The sequence below is a fragment of the Hyla sarda genome, unplaced genomic scaffold, assembly GCF_029499605.1.
Source record: "Hyla sarda isolate aHylSar1 unplaced genomic scaffold, aHylSar1.hap1 scaffold_986, whole genome shotgun sequence".
Taxonomy (NCBI): Eukaryota; Metazoa; Chordata; class Amphibia; order Anura; family Hylidae; genus Hyla; species Hyla sarda.
This window is the reverse complement of record NW_026611016.1, coordinates 28,825-43,531: the sequence shown is the minus strand read 5'-3', so window position 1 is coordinate 43,531 and position 14,707 is coordinate 28,825. Positions and strand designations below refer to the sequence as shown.

The 14,707-nt window shown below is 55.5% G+C and overlaps 1 protein-coding gene across 3 annotated transcripts in view; it reads left to right on the top strand.

Annotated features, from left to right (window-relative positions):
• Nucleotides 1-10,327, top strand: part of LOC130351512 (zinc transporter ZIP4-like) — a 48,865-nt gene extending 38,538 nt beyond the window's left edge. For all 3 annotated transcript variants that reach the window (XM_056554926.1, XM_056554927.1, XM_056554928.1), the window contains 8 exons: nucleotides 982-1,156; nucleotides 1,391-1,563; nucleotides 1,666-1,818; nucleotides 4,457-4,573; nucleotides 7,670-7,721; nucleotides 7,796-7,948; nucleotides 9,398-9,585; nucleotides 9,657-10,327. In XM_056554926.1, coding sequence (XP_056410901.1) covers nucleotides 982-1,156; nucleotides 1,391-1,563; nucleotides 1,666-1,818; nucleotides 4,457-4,573; nucleotides 7,670-7,721; nucleotides 7,796-7,948; nucleotides 9,398-9,585; nucleotides 9,657-9,785 — 1,140 coding nt within the window. In that variant the 3' untranslated portion in view covers nucleotides 9,786-10,327. The remainder of the gene's footprint in view (nucleotides 1-981; nucleotides 1,157-1,390; nucleotides 1,564-1,665; nucleotides 1,819-4,456; nucleotides 4,574-7,669; nucleotides 7,722-7,795; nucleotides 7,949-9,397; nucleotides 9,586-9,656) is intronic.
• The last annotated feature ends 4,380 nt before the right edge of the window (nucleotides 10,328-14,707 follow it).

Sequence of the window (14,707 nt, the reverse complement as noted above, 5' to 3'; positions counted from 1 at the left end):
GGATCCTGATCACAAGAGATTACAGTCTATGAGGAGTGAGGATCCTGATCACAAGAGATTACAGTCTATGGGGAGTGAGGATCCTGATCACAAGAGATTACAGTCTATGAGGAGTGAGGACACTGATCACAAGAGATTACAGTCTATGAGGAGTGAGGACCTGATCACAAGAGATTACAGTCTATGAGGAGTGAGGATCCTGATCACAAGAGATTACAGTCTATGAGGAGTGAGGATCCTGATCACAAGAGATTACAGTCTATGAGGAGTGAGGGTCCTGATCACAAGAGATTACAGTCTATGAGGAGTGAGGGTCCTGATCACAAGAGATTACAGTCTATGAGGAGTGAGGGTCCTGATCACAAGAGATTACAGTCTATGAGGAGTGAGGGTCCTGATCACAAGAGATTACAGTCTATGAGAAGTGAGGATCCTGATCACAAGAGATTACAGTCTATGAGGAGTGAGGATCCTGATCACAAGAGATTACAGTCTATGAGGAGTGAGGGTCCTGATCACAAGAGATTACTGTCTATGAGGAGTGAGGGTCCTGATCACAAGAGATTACAGTCTATGAGGAGTGAGGATCCTGATCACAAGAGATTACAGTCTATGAGGAGTGAGGACCCTGATCACAAGAGATTACAGTCTATGAGGAGTGAGGGTCCTGATCACAAGAGATTACAGTCTATGAGGAATGAGGATCCTGATCACAAGAGATTACAGTCTATGAGGAGTGAGGATCCTGATCACAAGAGATTACATTCTATGAGGAATGAGGACCTGATCACAAGAGATTACAGTCTATGAGGAGTGAGGGTCCTGATCACAAGAGATTACAGTCTATGAGGAGTGAGGATCCTGATCACAAGAGATTACAGTCCATGGGGGGGGGGCAATAGATACCCAGTGCCCGCCCAGTAGTTCTCTGCCTTTTTGTTGTCATGGAGACATGACCCGCCTTTCTTCTCGCTCCTCTAGACCTGCTTTAGTCCGGAGGAGATCCTGACCATACATGGGGTGGGAGGAGATGAGGACATTTCGGCAGAGAAGTTCGGAGATATTGGCAGCAGTCTCATCCAGCAGCAGCTGATCGGTCTCTGTCCGGATGACCACCAGCACCAGGACCCCGATGGACAGCTGACCACCGCTCAGAGTAAGTCTCTATGGTAATACATGGGTGTGTCTTTGGTTAAGCAGGGGTGGGGTTTAGTTCTGATTGGTTTGTGTCATGTGATGAGGTGGGGAGCAGTGTGGAGGGGTCCACCATCCCCCCCCATTGATAGATGGAGGCTCCATTCCGATGTCTGCTCCTCCTCTGACCTGCAGAACTTCTTATATTGTTTCCATATATAATTTGGTGCTGACCCGCGACCCTCTTTGCCCACAGAATACCTGTACGGCAGTATCGCCAATCTGGTGGTGTGTCTGTGCTCGCTCTTTGGCATTGTGGTCCTGCTGTGCACAACCTGCAGTGCCGCCTATCAGTATGTCATCCAGTTCTTTGTCAGCCTGGCGGTGGGGTCCCTGACTGGAGATGCCATTCTGCACCTTATCCCACAGGTAATAGAGTTTTAGTACTAGTCTGTGCTGCCCCCTACAGGCTGTGCTGATACACTCAGGGGGCACTTTGTTCTTAGTCTCTGTTTTCTTCCTCCTCTACAGTTCCTTGGCCTCCACTCACATGGTGACACCGAGGACCACGCTCACAATGATGAAGACGCCCAATCTCATACTTGGAAACTTCTGGTGGTGTTGGGGGGTCTCTATTCATTCTTTCTCCTGGAAAAGTTCTTTGGGCTCCTGGTGAAGGATGAGGTAAATATATAGATTGTAGAACGGGACATCCGAGCAGGGGAAAGAGCTGCAGAATCTAGGCTGGGGTCCAGAAGCGGTATAGACCATTATTCATATTCATTGTCATTACAAAGAGGCCGAAACTGGACTGGAGGTCATCACCGGGCTGGAAACCTACATGGTGGACATGAGAATGGGTCTCCAGTCCAGCGGGGGTCTCCAGTCCAGCGGGAGTCTCCAGTCCAGCGGGGGTCTCCAGTCCAGCGGGGGTCTCCAGTCCAGCGGGGGTCTCCAGTCCAGCGGGGGTCTCCAGTCCAGCGGGGGTCTCCAGTCCAGCGGGAGTCTGCAGTCCAGCGGGAGTCTCCAGTCCAGCGGGAGTCTCCAGTCCAGCGGGGGTCTCCAGTCCAGCGGGGGTCTCCAGTCCAGCGGGACAGCGGGAGTCTCCAGTCCAGTGGGACAGCGGGAGTCTCCAGTCCAGTGGGAGTCTCCAGTCCAGCGGGGGTCTCCAGTCCAGCGGGGGTCTCCAGTCCAGCGGGGGTCTCCAGTCCAGCGGGACTCTCCAGTCCAGAGGGAGTCTCCAGTTCAGCGGGAGTCTACAGTCCAGCGGGAGTCTCCAGTCCAGCGGGGGTCTCCAGTCCAGCGGGACTCTCCAGTCCAGCGGGACAGCGGGAGTCTCCAGTTCAGCGGGAGTCTCCAGTCCAGTGGGAGTCTCCAGTCCAATGGGAGTCTCCAGTCCAGCGGGGGTCTCCAGTCCAGCGGGAGTCTCCAGTCCAGCGGGGGTCTCCAGTCCAGCGGGGAGTCTCCAGTCCAGGGGGAGTCTCCAGTCCAGCGGGAGTCTCCAGTCCAGCGGGAGTCTCCAGTCCAGTAGGATTCTCCAGTCCAGGCGGAGTCTCCAGTCCAGCGGGACTCTCCAGTCCAGCGGGACTCTCCAGTCCAGCGGGACTCTCCAGTCCAGCGGGGGTCTCCAGTCCAGCGGGGGTCTCCAGTCCAGTGGGGGTCTCCAGTCCAGCGGGATTCTCCAGTCCAGCGGGAGTCTCCAGTCCAGCGTAGGTGGGCAGACTAGATGGGCCAAATGGTTCTTATCTGCAGACACATTCTGTGTTTATGTTTAAGACCTACACTGGACCGGACACATACACTGGACTGGACACCTGGCAGCAGTTGATGAAGGTTAAAAAAGGGAATATCAAGCAATTGCAAAACTGAGCTAATTTCTTCCAAAAACAGACCCCCACCTGTCCTCAGGTTGTGTGTGGGAATACAAATTGTGTCCATTTACTTCAATGGAAATTAGATGAAACATTACACCCAACCTGAGGACAAATGTTTTGCAGTATTTTGAAGACATCAGCTGTTTTTCTAAGGCTGGAGAACCCCTTTAAGACAATGAATTATGTCACATGACAGGAGATTGAGGCCATTAGCCCGGCAAGGTCCTGGGGTCTTCTGCAGGTCCTGCCCTCCACACTATCCAGATCCTGGGGTCTTCTGCAGGTCCTGCCCTCCACACATCCTGGGGTCTTCTGCAGGTCCTGCCCTCCACACATCCTGGGGTCTTCTGCAGGTCCTGCCCTCCACACATCCTGGGGTCTTCTGCAGGTCCTGCCCTCCACACATCCTGGGGTCTTCTGCAGGTCCTGCCCTCCACACATCCTGGGGTCTTCTGCAGGTCCTCCTGCCCTCCACACTCTCCAGGTCCTGGGGTCTTCTGCAGGTCCTGCCCTCCACACGTCCTGGGGTCTTCTGCAGGTCCTGCCCTCCACACGTCCTGGGGTCTTCTGCAGGTCCTGCCCTTCACACGTCCTGGGGTCTTCTGCAGGTCCTGCCCTCCACACGTCCTGGGGTCTTCTGCAGGTCCTGCCCTCCACACGTCCTGGGGTCTTATGCAGGTCCTGCCCTCCACACGTCCTGGGGTCTTCTGCAGGTCCTGCCCTCCACACGTCCTGGGGTCTTCTGCAGGTCCTGCCCTCCACACGTCCTGGGGTCTTCTGCAGGTCCTGCCCTCCACACGTCCTGGGGTCTTATGCAGGTCCTGCCCTCCACACGTCCTGGGGTCTTCTGCAGGTCCTGCCCTCCACACGTCCTGGGGTCTTCTGCAGGTCCTGCCCTCCACACGTCCTGGGGTCTTCTGCAGGTCCTGCCCTCCACACGTCCTGGGGTCTTCTGCAGGTCCTGCCCTCCACACGTCCTGGGGTCTTCTGCAGGTCCTGCCCTCCACACATCCTGGGGTCTTCTGCAGGTCCTGCCCTCCACACGTCCTGGGGTCTTATGCAGGTCCTGCCCTCCACACGTCCTGGGGTCTTCTGCAGGTCCTGCCCTCCACACGTCCTGGGGTCTTCTGCAGGTCCTGCCCTCCACACATCCTGGGGTCTTCTGCAGGTCCTGCCCTCCACACGTCCTGGGGTCTTCTGCAGGTCCTCCTGCCCTCCACACTCTCCAGGTCCTGGGGTCTTCTGCAGGTCCTGCCCTCCACACGTCCTGGGGTCTTCTGCAGGTCCTGCCCTCCACACGTCCTGGGGTCTTCTGCAGGTCCTGCCCTCCACACGTCCTGGGGTCTTCTGCAGGTCCTGCCCTCCACACGTCCTGGGGTCTTCTGCAGGTCCTGCCCTCCACACTCTCCAGGTCCTGACACCTTGTATTGTTGTTTTTTCATTGTTAGGACGATGATGATGTTGAAGGCCACGGACACTGTGACCACGGGGTCTCCCTGCAGAACTTCCATGAGGAGCAGAAGAAAAGGAAACAGCAGAAGCAGTCTATATCCCAGACTGACCTGGTATGTCCTCACACAGGGGCCCCGTATCTATGTCCCAGACTGACCTGGTATGTCCGCCCTCACACAGGGGCCCTGTATCTATGTCCCAGACTGACCTGGTATGTCCGCCCTCACACAGGGGCCCCGTATCTATGTCCCAGACTGACCTGGTATGTCTGCCCTCACACAGGGGCCCTGTATCTAAGTCCCAGACTGACCTGGTATGTTCTCACACAGGGGCCCCGTATCTATGTCCCAGACTGACCTGGTATGCCCTCACACAGGGGCCCCATATCTATGTCCCAGACTGACCTGGTATGTCCGCCCTCACACAGGGGCCCCGTATCTATGTCCCAGACTGACCTGGTATGTCCGCCCTCACACAGGGGCCCCGTATCTATGTCCCAGACTGACTTGCTATGTTCTCACACAGGGGCCCCGTATCTATGTCCCAGACTGACCTGGTATGTTGGCCCTCACACAGGGGCCCCGTATCTATGTCCCAGACTGACCTGGTATGTCCGCCCTCACACAGGGGCCCCGTATCTATGTCCCAGACTGACCTGGTATGTCCGCCCTCACACAGGGGCCCCGTATCTATGTCCCAGACTGACCTGGTATGTCGGCCCTCACACAGGGGCCCCGTATCTATGTCCCAGACTGACCTGGTATGTCTGTCCTCACACAGGGGCCCCATATCTATGTCCCAGACTGACTTGCTATGTTCTCACACAGGGGCCCCGTATCTATGTCCCAGACTGACTTGCTATGTTCTCACACAGGGGCCCCGTATCTATGTCCCAGATTGACCTGGTATGTCCACCCTCACACAGGGGCCCCGTATCTATGTCCCAGACTGACCTGGTATGTCCGCCCTCACACAGGGGCCCCGTATCTATGTCCCAGACTGACCTGGTATGTCCGCCCTCACACAGGGGCCCTGTATCTATGTCCCAGACTGACCTGGTATGTCCGCCCTCACACAGGGGCCCCGTATGTATGTCCCAGACTGACCTGGTATGTTCCCACACAGGGGCCCCGTATCTATGTCCCAGACTGACCTGGTATGTCCGCCCTCACACAGGGGCCCTGTATCTATGTCCCAGACTGACCTGGTATGTCCGCCCTCACACAGGGGCCCCGTATCTATGTCCCAGACTGACCTGGTATGTCCGCCCTCACACAGGGGCCCGTATCTATGTCCCAGACTGACCTGGTATGTCCGCCCTCACACAGGGGCCCTGTATCTATGTCCCAGACTGACCTGGTATGTCTGTCCTCACACAGGGGCCCCATATCTATGTCCCAGACTGACCTGGTATGTCCGCCCTCACACAGGGGCCCCGTATCTATGTCCCAGACTGACCTGGTATGTCTGTCCTCACACAGGGGCCCCGTATCTATGTCCCAGACTGACCTGGTATGTCCGCCCTCACACAGGGGCCCCGTATCTATGTCCCAGACTGACTTGCTATGTTCTCACACAGGGGCCCCGTATCTATGTCCCAGACTGACCTGGTATGTCCGCCCTCACACAGGGGCCCCGTATCTATGTCCCAGACTGACCTGGTATGTCCGCCCTCACACAGGGGCCCCGTATCTATGTCCCAGACTGCCCTGGTATGTCCGCCCTCACACAGGGGCCCTGTATCTATGTCCCAGACTGACCTGGTATGCCCTCACACAGGGGCCCCGTATCTATGTCCCAGACTGCCCTGGTATGTCCGCCCTCACACAGGGGCCCCGTATCTATGTCCCAGACTGACCTGGTATGTCCGTCCTCACACAGGGGCCCCATATCTATGTCCCAGACTGACTTGCTATGTTCTCACACAGGGGCCCCGTATCTATGTCCCAGACTGACTTGCTATGTTCTCACACAGGGGCCCCGTATCTATGTCCCAGACTGACCTGGTATGTCCGCCCTCACACAGGGGCCCCGTATCTATGTCCCAGACTGACCTGGTATGTCCGCCCTCACACAGGGGCCCCGTATCTATGTCCCAGACTGACCTGGTATGTCCGCCCTCACACAGGGGCCCCGTATCTATGTCCCAGACTGCCCTGGTATGTCCGCCCTCACACAGGGGCCCCGTATCTATGTCCCAGATTGACCTGGTATGTCCGCCCTCACACAGGGGCCCCGTATCTATGTCCCAGACTGACCTGGTATGTCCGCCCTCACACAGGGGCCCCGTATCTATGTCCCAGACTGACCTGGTATGTCCGCCCTCACACAGGGGCCCCGTATCTATGTCCCAGACTGACCTGGTATGTTCCCACACAGGGGCCCCGTATCTATGTCCCAGACTGACCTGGTATGTCCGCCCTCACACAGGGGCCCCGTATCTATGTCCCAGACTGACCTGGTATGTCCGCCCTCACACAGGGGCCCCGTATCTATGTCCCAGACTGACCTGGTATGTTCTCACACAGGGGCCCCATATCTATGTCCCAGACTGACCTGGTATGTCCGCCCTCACACAGGGGCCCCGTATCTATGTCCCAGACTGACCTGGTATGTTCTCACACAGGGGCCCCATATCTATGTCCCAGACTGACCTGGTATGTCCGCCCTCACACAGGGGCCCCGTATCTATGTCCCAGACTGCCCTGGTATGTTCTCACACAGGGGCCCCGTATCTATGTCCCAGACTGACCTGGTATGTCCGCCCTCACACAGGGGCCCCGTATATATGTCCCAGACTGACCTGGTATGTCCGCCCTCACACAGGGGCCCCGTATCTATGTCCCAGACTGACCTGGTATGTTCTCACACAGGGGCCCCGTATCTATGTCCCAGACTGACCTGGTATGTTCTCACACAGGGGCCCTGTATCTATGTCCCAGACTGACCTGGTATGTTCTCACACAGGGGCCCCGTATCTATGTCCCAGACTGACCTGGTATGCCCTCACACAGGGGCCCCGTATCTATGTCCCAGACTGACCTGGCATGCCTACACACAGGGGCCCGGTATCTATGTTGGCCCCTGGTGGCCTAATGGTCCTGAGCTCCTTGTTCCTCATATATGATCTTCAGAGGGTCAGCTCTGCGGGGGATGTCCTCAGGGGGCAGTATTTGGGGGACTTCTCATTGTGCTGTTTCTGGTCCCAGGTCAGCCCAGATGTGGAGTTTCAGAAGAGTGCGCCCCCGGTGAGGAGTCGTGGTAAGTCCCATCACATCCCACATACTACTCCTCCCATGAGCACCTTCTTCATATCTCCTGCTTGTCTCCTGCAGAGCTGCGGATGATCCCCTACATGATCACCATCGGAGACGCCATTCACAACTTCGCAGATGGTTTGGCCATGGGGGCGGCGTTCTCCACATCATGGAAGACCGGCCTGGCCACCACTCTCGCTGTCTTCTGCCATGAGTTGCCACATGAGCTGGGTAAGCCCCACCTCTTGCAGGGTGATAGAAATAGCTCCGCCTACTACAGGGTAATAGAGACAGCTCCGCCTACTGCATGGAGAGAGACCACTCTGCCTACTGCAGGGTGAGAGACAGCTCCGCCTACTGCAGGGTGAGAGACAGCTCCGCCTACTGCAGGGTGAGAGACAGCTCCGCCTACTGCAGGGTGAGAGACAGCTCCACCTACTGCAGGGTAAGAGACAGCTCCACCTACTGCAGGGTAAGAGACAACTCTGCCTACTGCATGGAGAGAGACAGCTCCGCCTACGGCATGGAGAGACAGCTCCGCCTACTGCAGGGTGAGAGGCAACTCCGCCTACTGCAGGGTAATAGAGATAGCTCCACCTACTGCAGTGTGCTGGGGATCTGCCCTCCCTCAGTGATTGGCTGGAGGCCTTATATATTTGGTCGCTCTCCTCTGCCGTGTTGCATTATCTGGGATTATCTGCAATGTCACTGGGGCTGCAGCTCATGACTTTGTTCCGTGTTCTCGATCAGGTAAGTATGTTCTGTGTTGACTTTGTTCTGTGTTCTCCTCAGGTGACTTTGTTCCATGTTCTTTGCCTTGTGTTCTCTTAAGGTGACTTTGTTCCGTGTTCTCTTCAGGTGACTTTGTTCCGTGTTCTCCTCAGGTGACTTTGTTCCGTGTTCTCCTCAGGTGACTTTGTTCTGTGTTCTCCTCAGGTGACTTTGTTCCGTGTTCTTTGCCTTGTGTTCTCTTCAGGTGACTTTGTTCCGTGTTCTCTTCAGGTGACTTTGTTCCGTGTTCTCTTCAGGTGACTTTGTTCCGTGTTCTCCTCAGGTGACTTTGTTCCGTGTTCTCCTCAGGTGACTTTGTTCCGTGTTCTCCTCAGGTGACTTTGTTCCGTGTTCTCCTCAGGTGACTTTGTTCCGTGTTCTCCTCAGGTGACTTTGTTCCGTGTTCTCCTCAGGTGACTTTGTTCCCTGTTCTCCTCAGGTGACTTTGTTCCGTGTTCTCCTCAGGTGACTTTGTTCCCTGTTCTCCTCAGGTGACTTTGTTCCGTGTTCTCCTCAGGTGACTTTGTTCCCTGTTCTCCTCAGGTGACTTTGTTCCGTGTTCTCCTCAAGTGACTTTGTTCAGTGTTCTCCTCAGGTGACTTTGTTCCGTGTACTTTGCCTTATGTTCTCCTCAGGTGACTTTGTTCCGTGTTCTCCTCAGGTGACTTTGTTCTGTGTACTTTACCTTATGTTCTCCTCAGGTGACTTTGTTCCGTGTTCTCCTCAGGTGACTTTGTTCCGTGTTCTCCTCAGGTGACTTTGTTCCGTGTTCTCCTCAGGTGACTTTGTTCCGTGTTCTCCTCAGGTGACTTTGTTCCGTGTTCTCCTCAGGTGACTTTGTTCCGTGTTCTCCTCAGGTGACTTTGTTCCGTGTTCTCCTCAGGTGACTTTGTTCCGTGTTCTCCTCAGGTGACTTTGCTGCTCTCCTGCACTCGGGGATCACGGTCCGCATGGCTCTGGTCCTTAATTTCGGCAGTGCTCTAACTTCATTCATCGGTTTGTACATCGCCCTTTCCATCTCGGCAGATGAAGCCATTCAGCACTGGATATTTACAGTGGCCACGGGACTCTTTCTTTACGTGGCTCTGGTGGACATGGTAAGGACCAGTATCTAGGAGACATCACTCCACCATGGTCTGTCACTCACACTCTTCCTCTCTTTCTGCAGCTGCCATCGATGATGAATGTGAAGGACCGCCGGCCGTGGCTGCTCTTCATCCTCCATAACTTAGGCCTCCTGATCGGCTGGGGCATCCTGCTCCTCCTCTCCATCTACGAGGAGAACATTATTGTATGATGGTCATCATGACCCTGCCACCAGTCTAACCCGGATGTACCCAGATACCCCCAGAACCATCCTCACTACCTAATCATCTTACCAATAATGGGGGGGTCCATCTACTTCATCATCCTTCCAAGGACAGGGGGGAGGGGGGTGTCCATCTGAGATCAGAGAATATGCAGTAAATGTAACTTGAGTCATCCTGATAAAGTAACTGAAACCAATATTGCTGCCATTACAGCCCAAATGGGTTTAACCAGGAGCCCGAATATCATAAAGCAATATTAGGAGGACGATGACCTAATGGTCCTGATTGTTATCCATGTGTCCTGTGGCCTCTGTAGAGGCTGAGAGAAAAGACCATCCATGTTTTGCTGTCTGGTACCAGATGTCTTGTTAAGGTGGCTTTAGGCCATGGGCATCAAGGGCTTTCCTTGGGTCCCTCAAGACATGAACTAAAAGGGGTACTCCGGCAATAATACATCTTGTCCCCCCCAACCACGGTCTTCAGATGTCTTGTTGCAGATGCCAACATTGAAGTCTTTTGTGCTACAGAACCTTTTATACTGTTTAAATGATGGTGGAGAGAGGTGGACATGATTGTGTTGTGTAGCATGGGGGGGGGGGGGGGAGGGGGGAGGGGTGCTCGATCTGGTACAGGGACCCTCAGTCTTCAATAAAGGAGAGAGAAGCAGTCACCAGTGTCAGGTCTAAATCTCCTTCACCTTATGGTGTCACATGATGAAGCTGAAGGCTCTCCGGTTTATGCCCCACAATGGGTTGACGCCATATTTATCAGCCATAGACACCACGTAAATGTGTATGAAACCTGTGGGGATTTAGGATCGAATTCAAAGAAAACCACTAAAGGGAGAGAGTCCCCATCATGCTCCACTACTGTGCGAGGGAGAGAGTCCCCATCATGCTCCACTACTGTGCGAGGGAGAGAGTCCCCATCATGCTCCACTACTGTGACGGGGAGAGAGTCCCAATCATGCTCCACTACTGTGCCGGGGAGAGAGTCCCAATCATGCTCCACTACTGTGCCGGGGAGAGAGTCCCAATCATGCTCCACTAATGTGCCGGGGAGAGAGTCCCAATCATGCTCCACTACTGTGCCGGGGAGAGAGTCCCAATCATGCTCCACTAATGTGCCGGGGAGAGAGTCCCAATCATGCTCCACTAATGTGCCGGGGAGAGAGTCCCAATCATGCTCCACTACTGTGCGGGGAGAGAGTCCCAATCATGCTCCACTACTGTGCCGGGGAGAGAGTCCCAATCATGCTCCACTAATGTGCCGGGGAGAGAATCCACATCATGCTCCACTACTGTGCCAGGGAGAGAGTCCCCATCATGCTCCACTACTGTGCCGGGGAGAGAGTCCTGATCATGCTCCACTACTGTGCCGGGGAGAGAGTCCCAATCATGCTCCACTAATGTGCCGGGGAGAGAATCCACATCATGCTCCACTACTGTGCCAGGGAGAGAGTCCCCATCATGCTCCACTACTGTGCCGGGGAGAGAGTCCTGATCATGCTCCACTACTGTGTCGGGGAGAGAGTCCCAATCATGCTCCATTACTGTGCCGGGGAGAGAGTCCCCATCATGCTCCACTACTGTGCCAGGGAGAGAGTCCCCATCATGCTCCACTACTGTGCCGGGGAGAGAGTCCCAATCATGCTCCACTAATGTGCCGGGGAGAGAGTCCTCATCATGCTCCACTACTGTGCCAGGGAGAGAGTCCAAATCATGCTCCACTAATGTGCTGGGGAGAGAGTCCCAATCATGCTCCACTAATGTGCCGGGGAGAGAGTCCCCATCATGCTCCACTACTGTGCCGGGGAGAGAGTCCCAATCATGCTCCACTAATGTGCCGGGGAGAGAGTCCCCATCATGCTCCACTACTGTGCCGGGGAGAGAGTCCCAATCATGCTCCACTAATGTGCCGGGGAGAGAGTCCCAATCATGCTCCACTAATGTGCCGGGGAAAGAATCCACATCATGCTCCACTACTGTGCCAGGGAGAGAGTCCCAATCATGCTCCACTACTGTGCCGGGGAGAGGGTCCCAATCATGCTCCACTAATGTGCCGGGGAGAGAGTCCCCATCATGCTCCACTACTGTGCCGGGGAGAGAGTCCCAATCATGCTCCACTACTATGCAGGGGAGAGAATCCACATCATGCTCCACTACTGTGCCGGGGAGAGAATCCACATCATGCTCCTCTACTGCACTGGGGAGAGAGTCCCCATCATGCTCCACTAATGTGCCGGGGAGAGAGTCCCCATCATGCTCCACTACTGTGCCGGGGAGAGAGTCCCAATCATGCTCCACTAATGTGCCGGGGAGAGAGTCCCAATCATGCTCCACTAATGTGCCGGGGAAAGAATCCACATCATGCTCCACTACTGTGCCGGGGAGAGAGTCCCAATCATGCTCCACTACTGTGTCGGGGAGAGGGTCCCAATCATGCTCCACTAATGTGCCGGGGAGAGAGTCCCCATCATGCTCCACTACTGTGCCGGGGAGAGAGTCCCAATCATGCTCCACTACTATGCAGGGGAGAGAATCCACATCATGCTCCACTACTGTGCCGGGGAGAGAATCCACATCATGCTCCTCTACTGCACTGGGGAGAGAGTCCCCATCATGCTCCACTACTGTGCCGGGGAGAGAGTCCCCATAATGCTCCACTAATGTGCCAGGGAGAGAGTCCCAATCATGCTCCACTAATGTGCCGGGGAGAGAGTCCTGATCATGCTCCACTACTGTGGCGGGGAGAGAGTCCTGATCATGCTAGACTACTGTGCCGGGGAGAGAGTCCTGATCATGCTAGACTACTGTGCCGGGGAGAGAGTCCCAATCATGCTCCACTACTGTGCCGGGGAGAGAGTCCTGATCATGCTCCACTACTGTGTTGGGGAGAGAGTCCCAATCATGCTCCACTACTGTGCCGGGGAGAGAGTCCCGATCATGCTCCACTACTGTGCCGGGGAGAGAGTCCTGATCATGCTCCACTACTGTGCCGGGGAGAGAGTCCTGATCATGCTAGACTACTGTGCCGGGGAGAGAGTCCTGATCATGCTCCACTACTGTGCCGGGGAGAGAGTCCTGATCATGCTCCACTACTGTGCCGGGGAGAGAGTCCTGATCATGCTAGACTACTGTGCCGGGGAGAGAGTCCTGATCATGCTCCACTACTGTGCCGGGGAGAGAGTCCTGATCATGCTCCACTACTGTGCCGGGGAGAGAGTCCACTACTGTGCCGGGGAGAGAGTCCTGATCATGCTCCACTACTGTGCCGGGGAGAGAGTCCCGGACTCATGCTCCACTACTGTGCCGGGAGAGAGTCCTGATCATGCTCGACTACTGTGCCGGGAGAGAGTCCTGATCATGCTCCACTACTGTGCCGGGGAGAGAGTCCTGATCATGCTCCACTACTGTGCCGGGGAGAGAGTCCCAAGCTCACTAGTCGGGAGGATCCACTACTGTGCCGGGGAGAGAGTCCTGATCATGCTCCACTACTGTGTCCGGGGAGAGAGTCCTGATCATGCTCCACTACTGTGTCGGGGAGAGAGTCCCATCATGCTCCACTACTGTGTCGGGGAGAGAGTCCCCATCATGCTCCACTACTGTGTCGGGGGAGAGAGTCCTGATCATGCTCCACTACTGTGTCGGGGAGAGAGTCCTGATCATGCTCCACTACTGTGTCGGGGAGAGAGTCCCCATCATGCTCCACTACTGTGTCGGGGAGAGAGTCCCCATCATGCTCCAATACTGTGTCGGGGAGAGAGTCCTGATCATGCTCCACTACTGTGCGGTGAGAGAGTCCTGATCAGGCTCCTACTGTGTCGGGGAGAGAGTCCCCATCATGCTCCAATACTGTGTCGGGGAGAGAGTCCCCATCATGCTCCAATACTGTGTCGGGGAGAGAGTCCTGATCATGCTCCACTACTGTGTCGGGGAGAGAGTCCCCATCATGCTCCACTACTGTGCCGGGGAGAGAGTCCTGATCATGCTCCACTACTGTGTCGGGGAGAGAGTCCTGATCATGCTCCACTACTGTGCCGGGGAGAGAGTCCTGATCATGCTCCACTACTGTGTCGGGAGAGAGTCCTGATCATGCTCCACTACTGTGTCGGGGGAGAGAGTCCCCATCATGCTCCAATACTGTGTCGGGGAGAGAGTCCTGATCATGCTAGACTACTGTGTCGGGGAGAGAGTCCCCATCATGCTCCAATACTGTGCCGGGGAGAGAGTCCTGATCATGCTCCACTACTGTGTCGGGGAGAGAGTCCTGATCATGCTCCACTACTGTGTCGGGGAGAGAGTCCCCATCATGCTCCAATACTGTGTCGGGGAGAGAGTCCTGATCATGCTAGACTACTGTGTCGGGGAGAGAGTCCCCATCATGCTCCAATACTGTGCCGGGGAGAGAGTCCTGATCATGCTCCACTACTGTGTCGGGGAGAGAGTCCTGATCATGCTCCACTACTGTGTCGGGGAGAGAGTCCCCATCATGCTCCAATACTGTGTCGGGGAGAGAGTCCTGATCATGCTAGACTACTGTGTCGGGGAGAGAGTCCCCATCATGCTCCAATACTGTGTCGGGGAGAGAGTCCTGATCATGCTCCACTACTGTGTCGGGGAGAGAGTCCCCATCATGCTCCACTACTGTGCCGGGGAGAGAGTCCTGATCATGCTCCACTACTGTGTCGGGGAGAGAGTCCTGATCATGCTCCACTACTGTGCCGGGGAGAGAGTCCTGATCATGCTCCACTACTGTGTCGGGGAGAGAGTCCTGATCATGCTCCACTACTGTGTCGGGGAGAGAGTCCCCATCATGCTCCAATACTGTGTCGGGGAGAGAGTCCTGATCATGCTAGACTACTGTGTCGGGGAGAGAGTCCCCATCATGCTCCAATACTGTGCCGGGG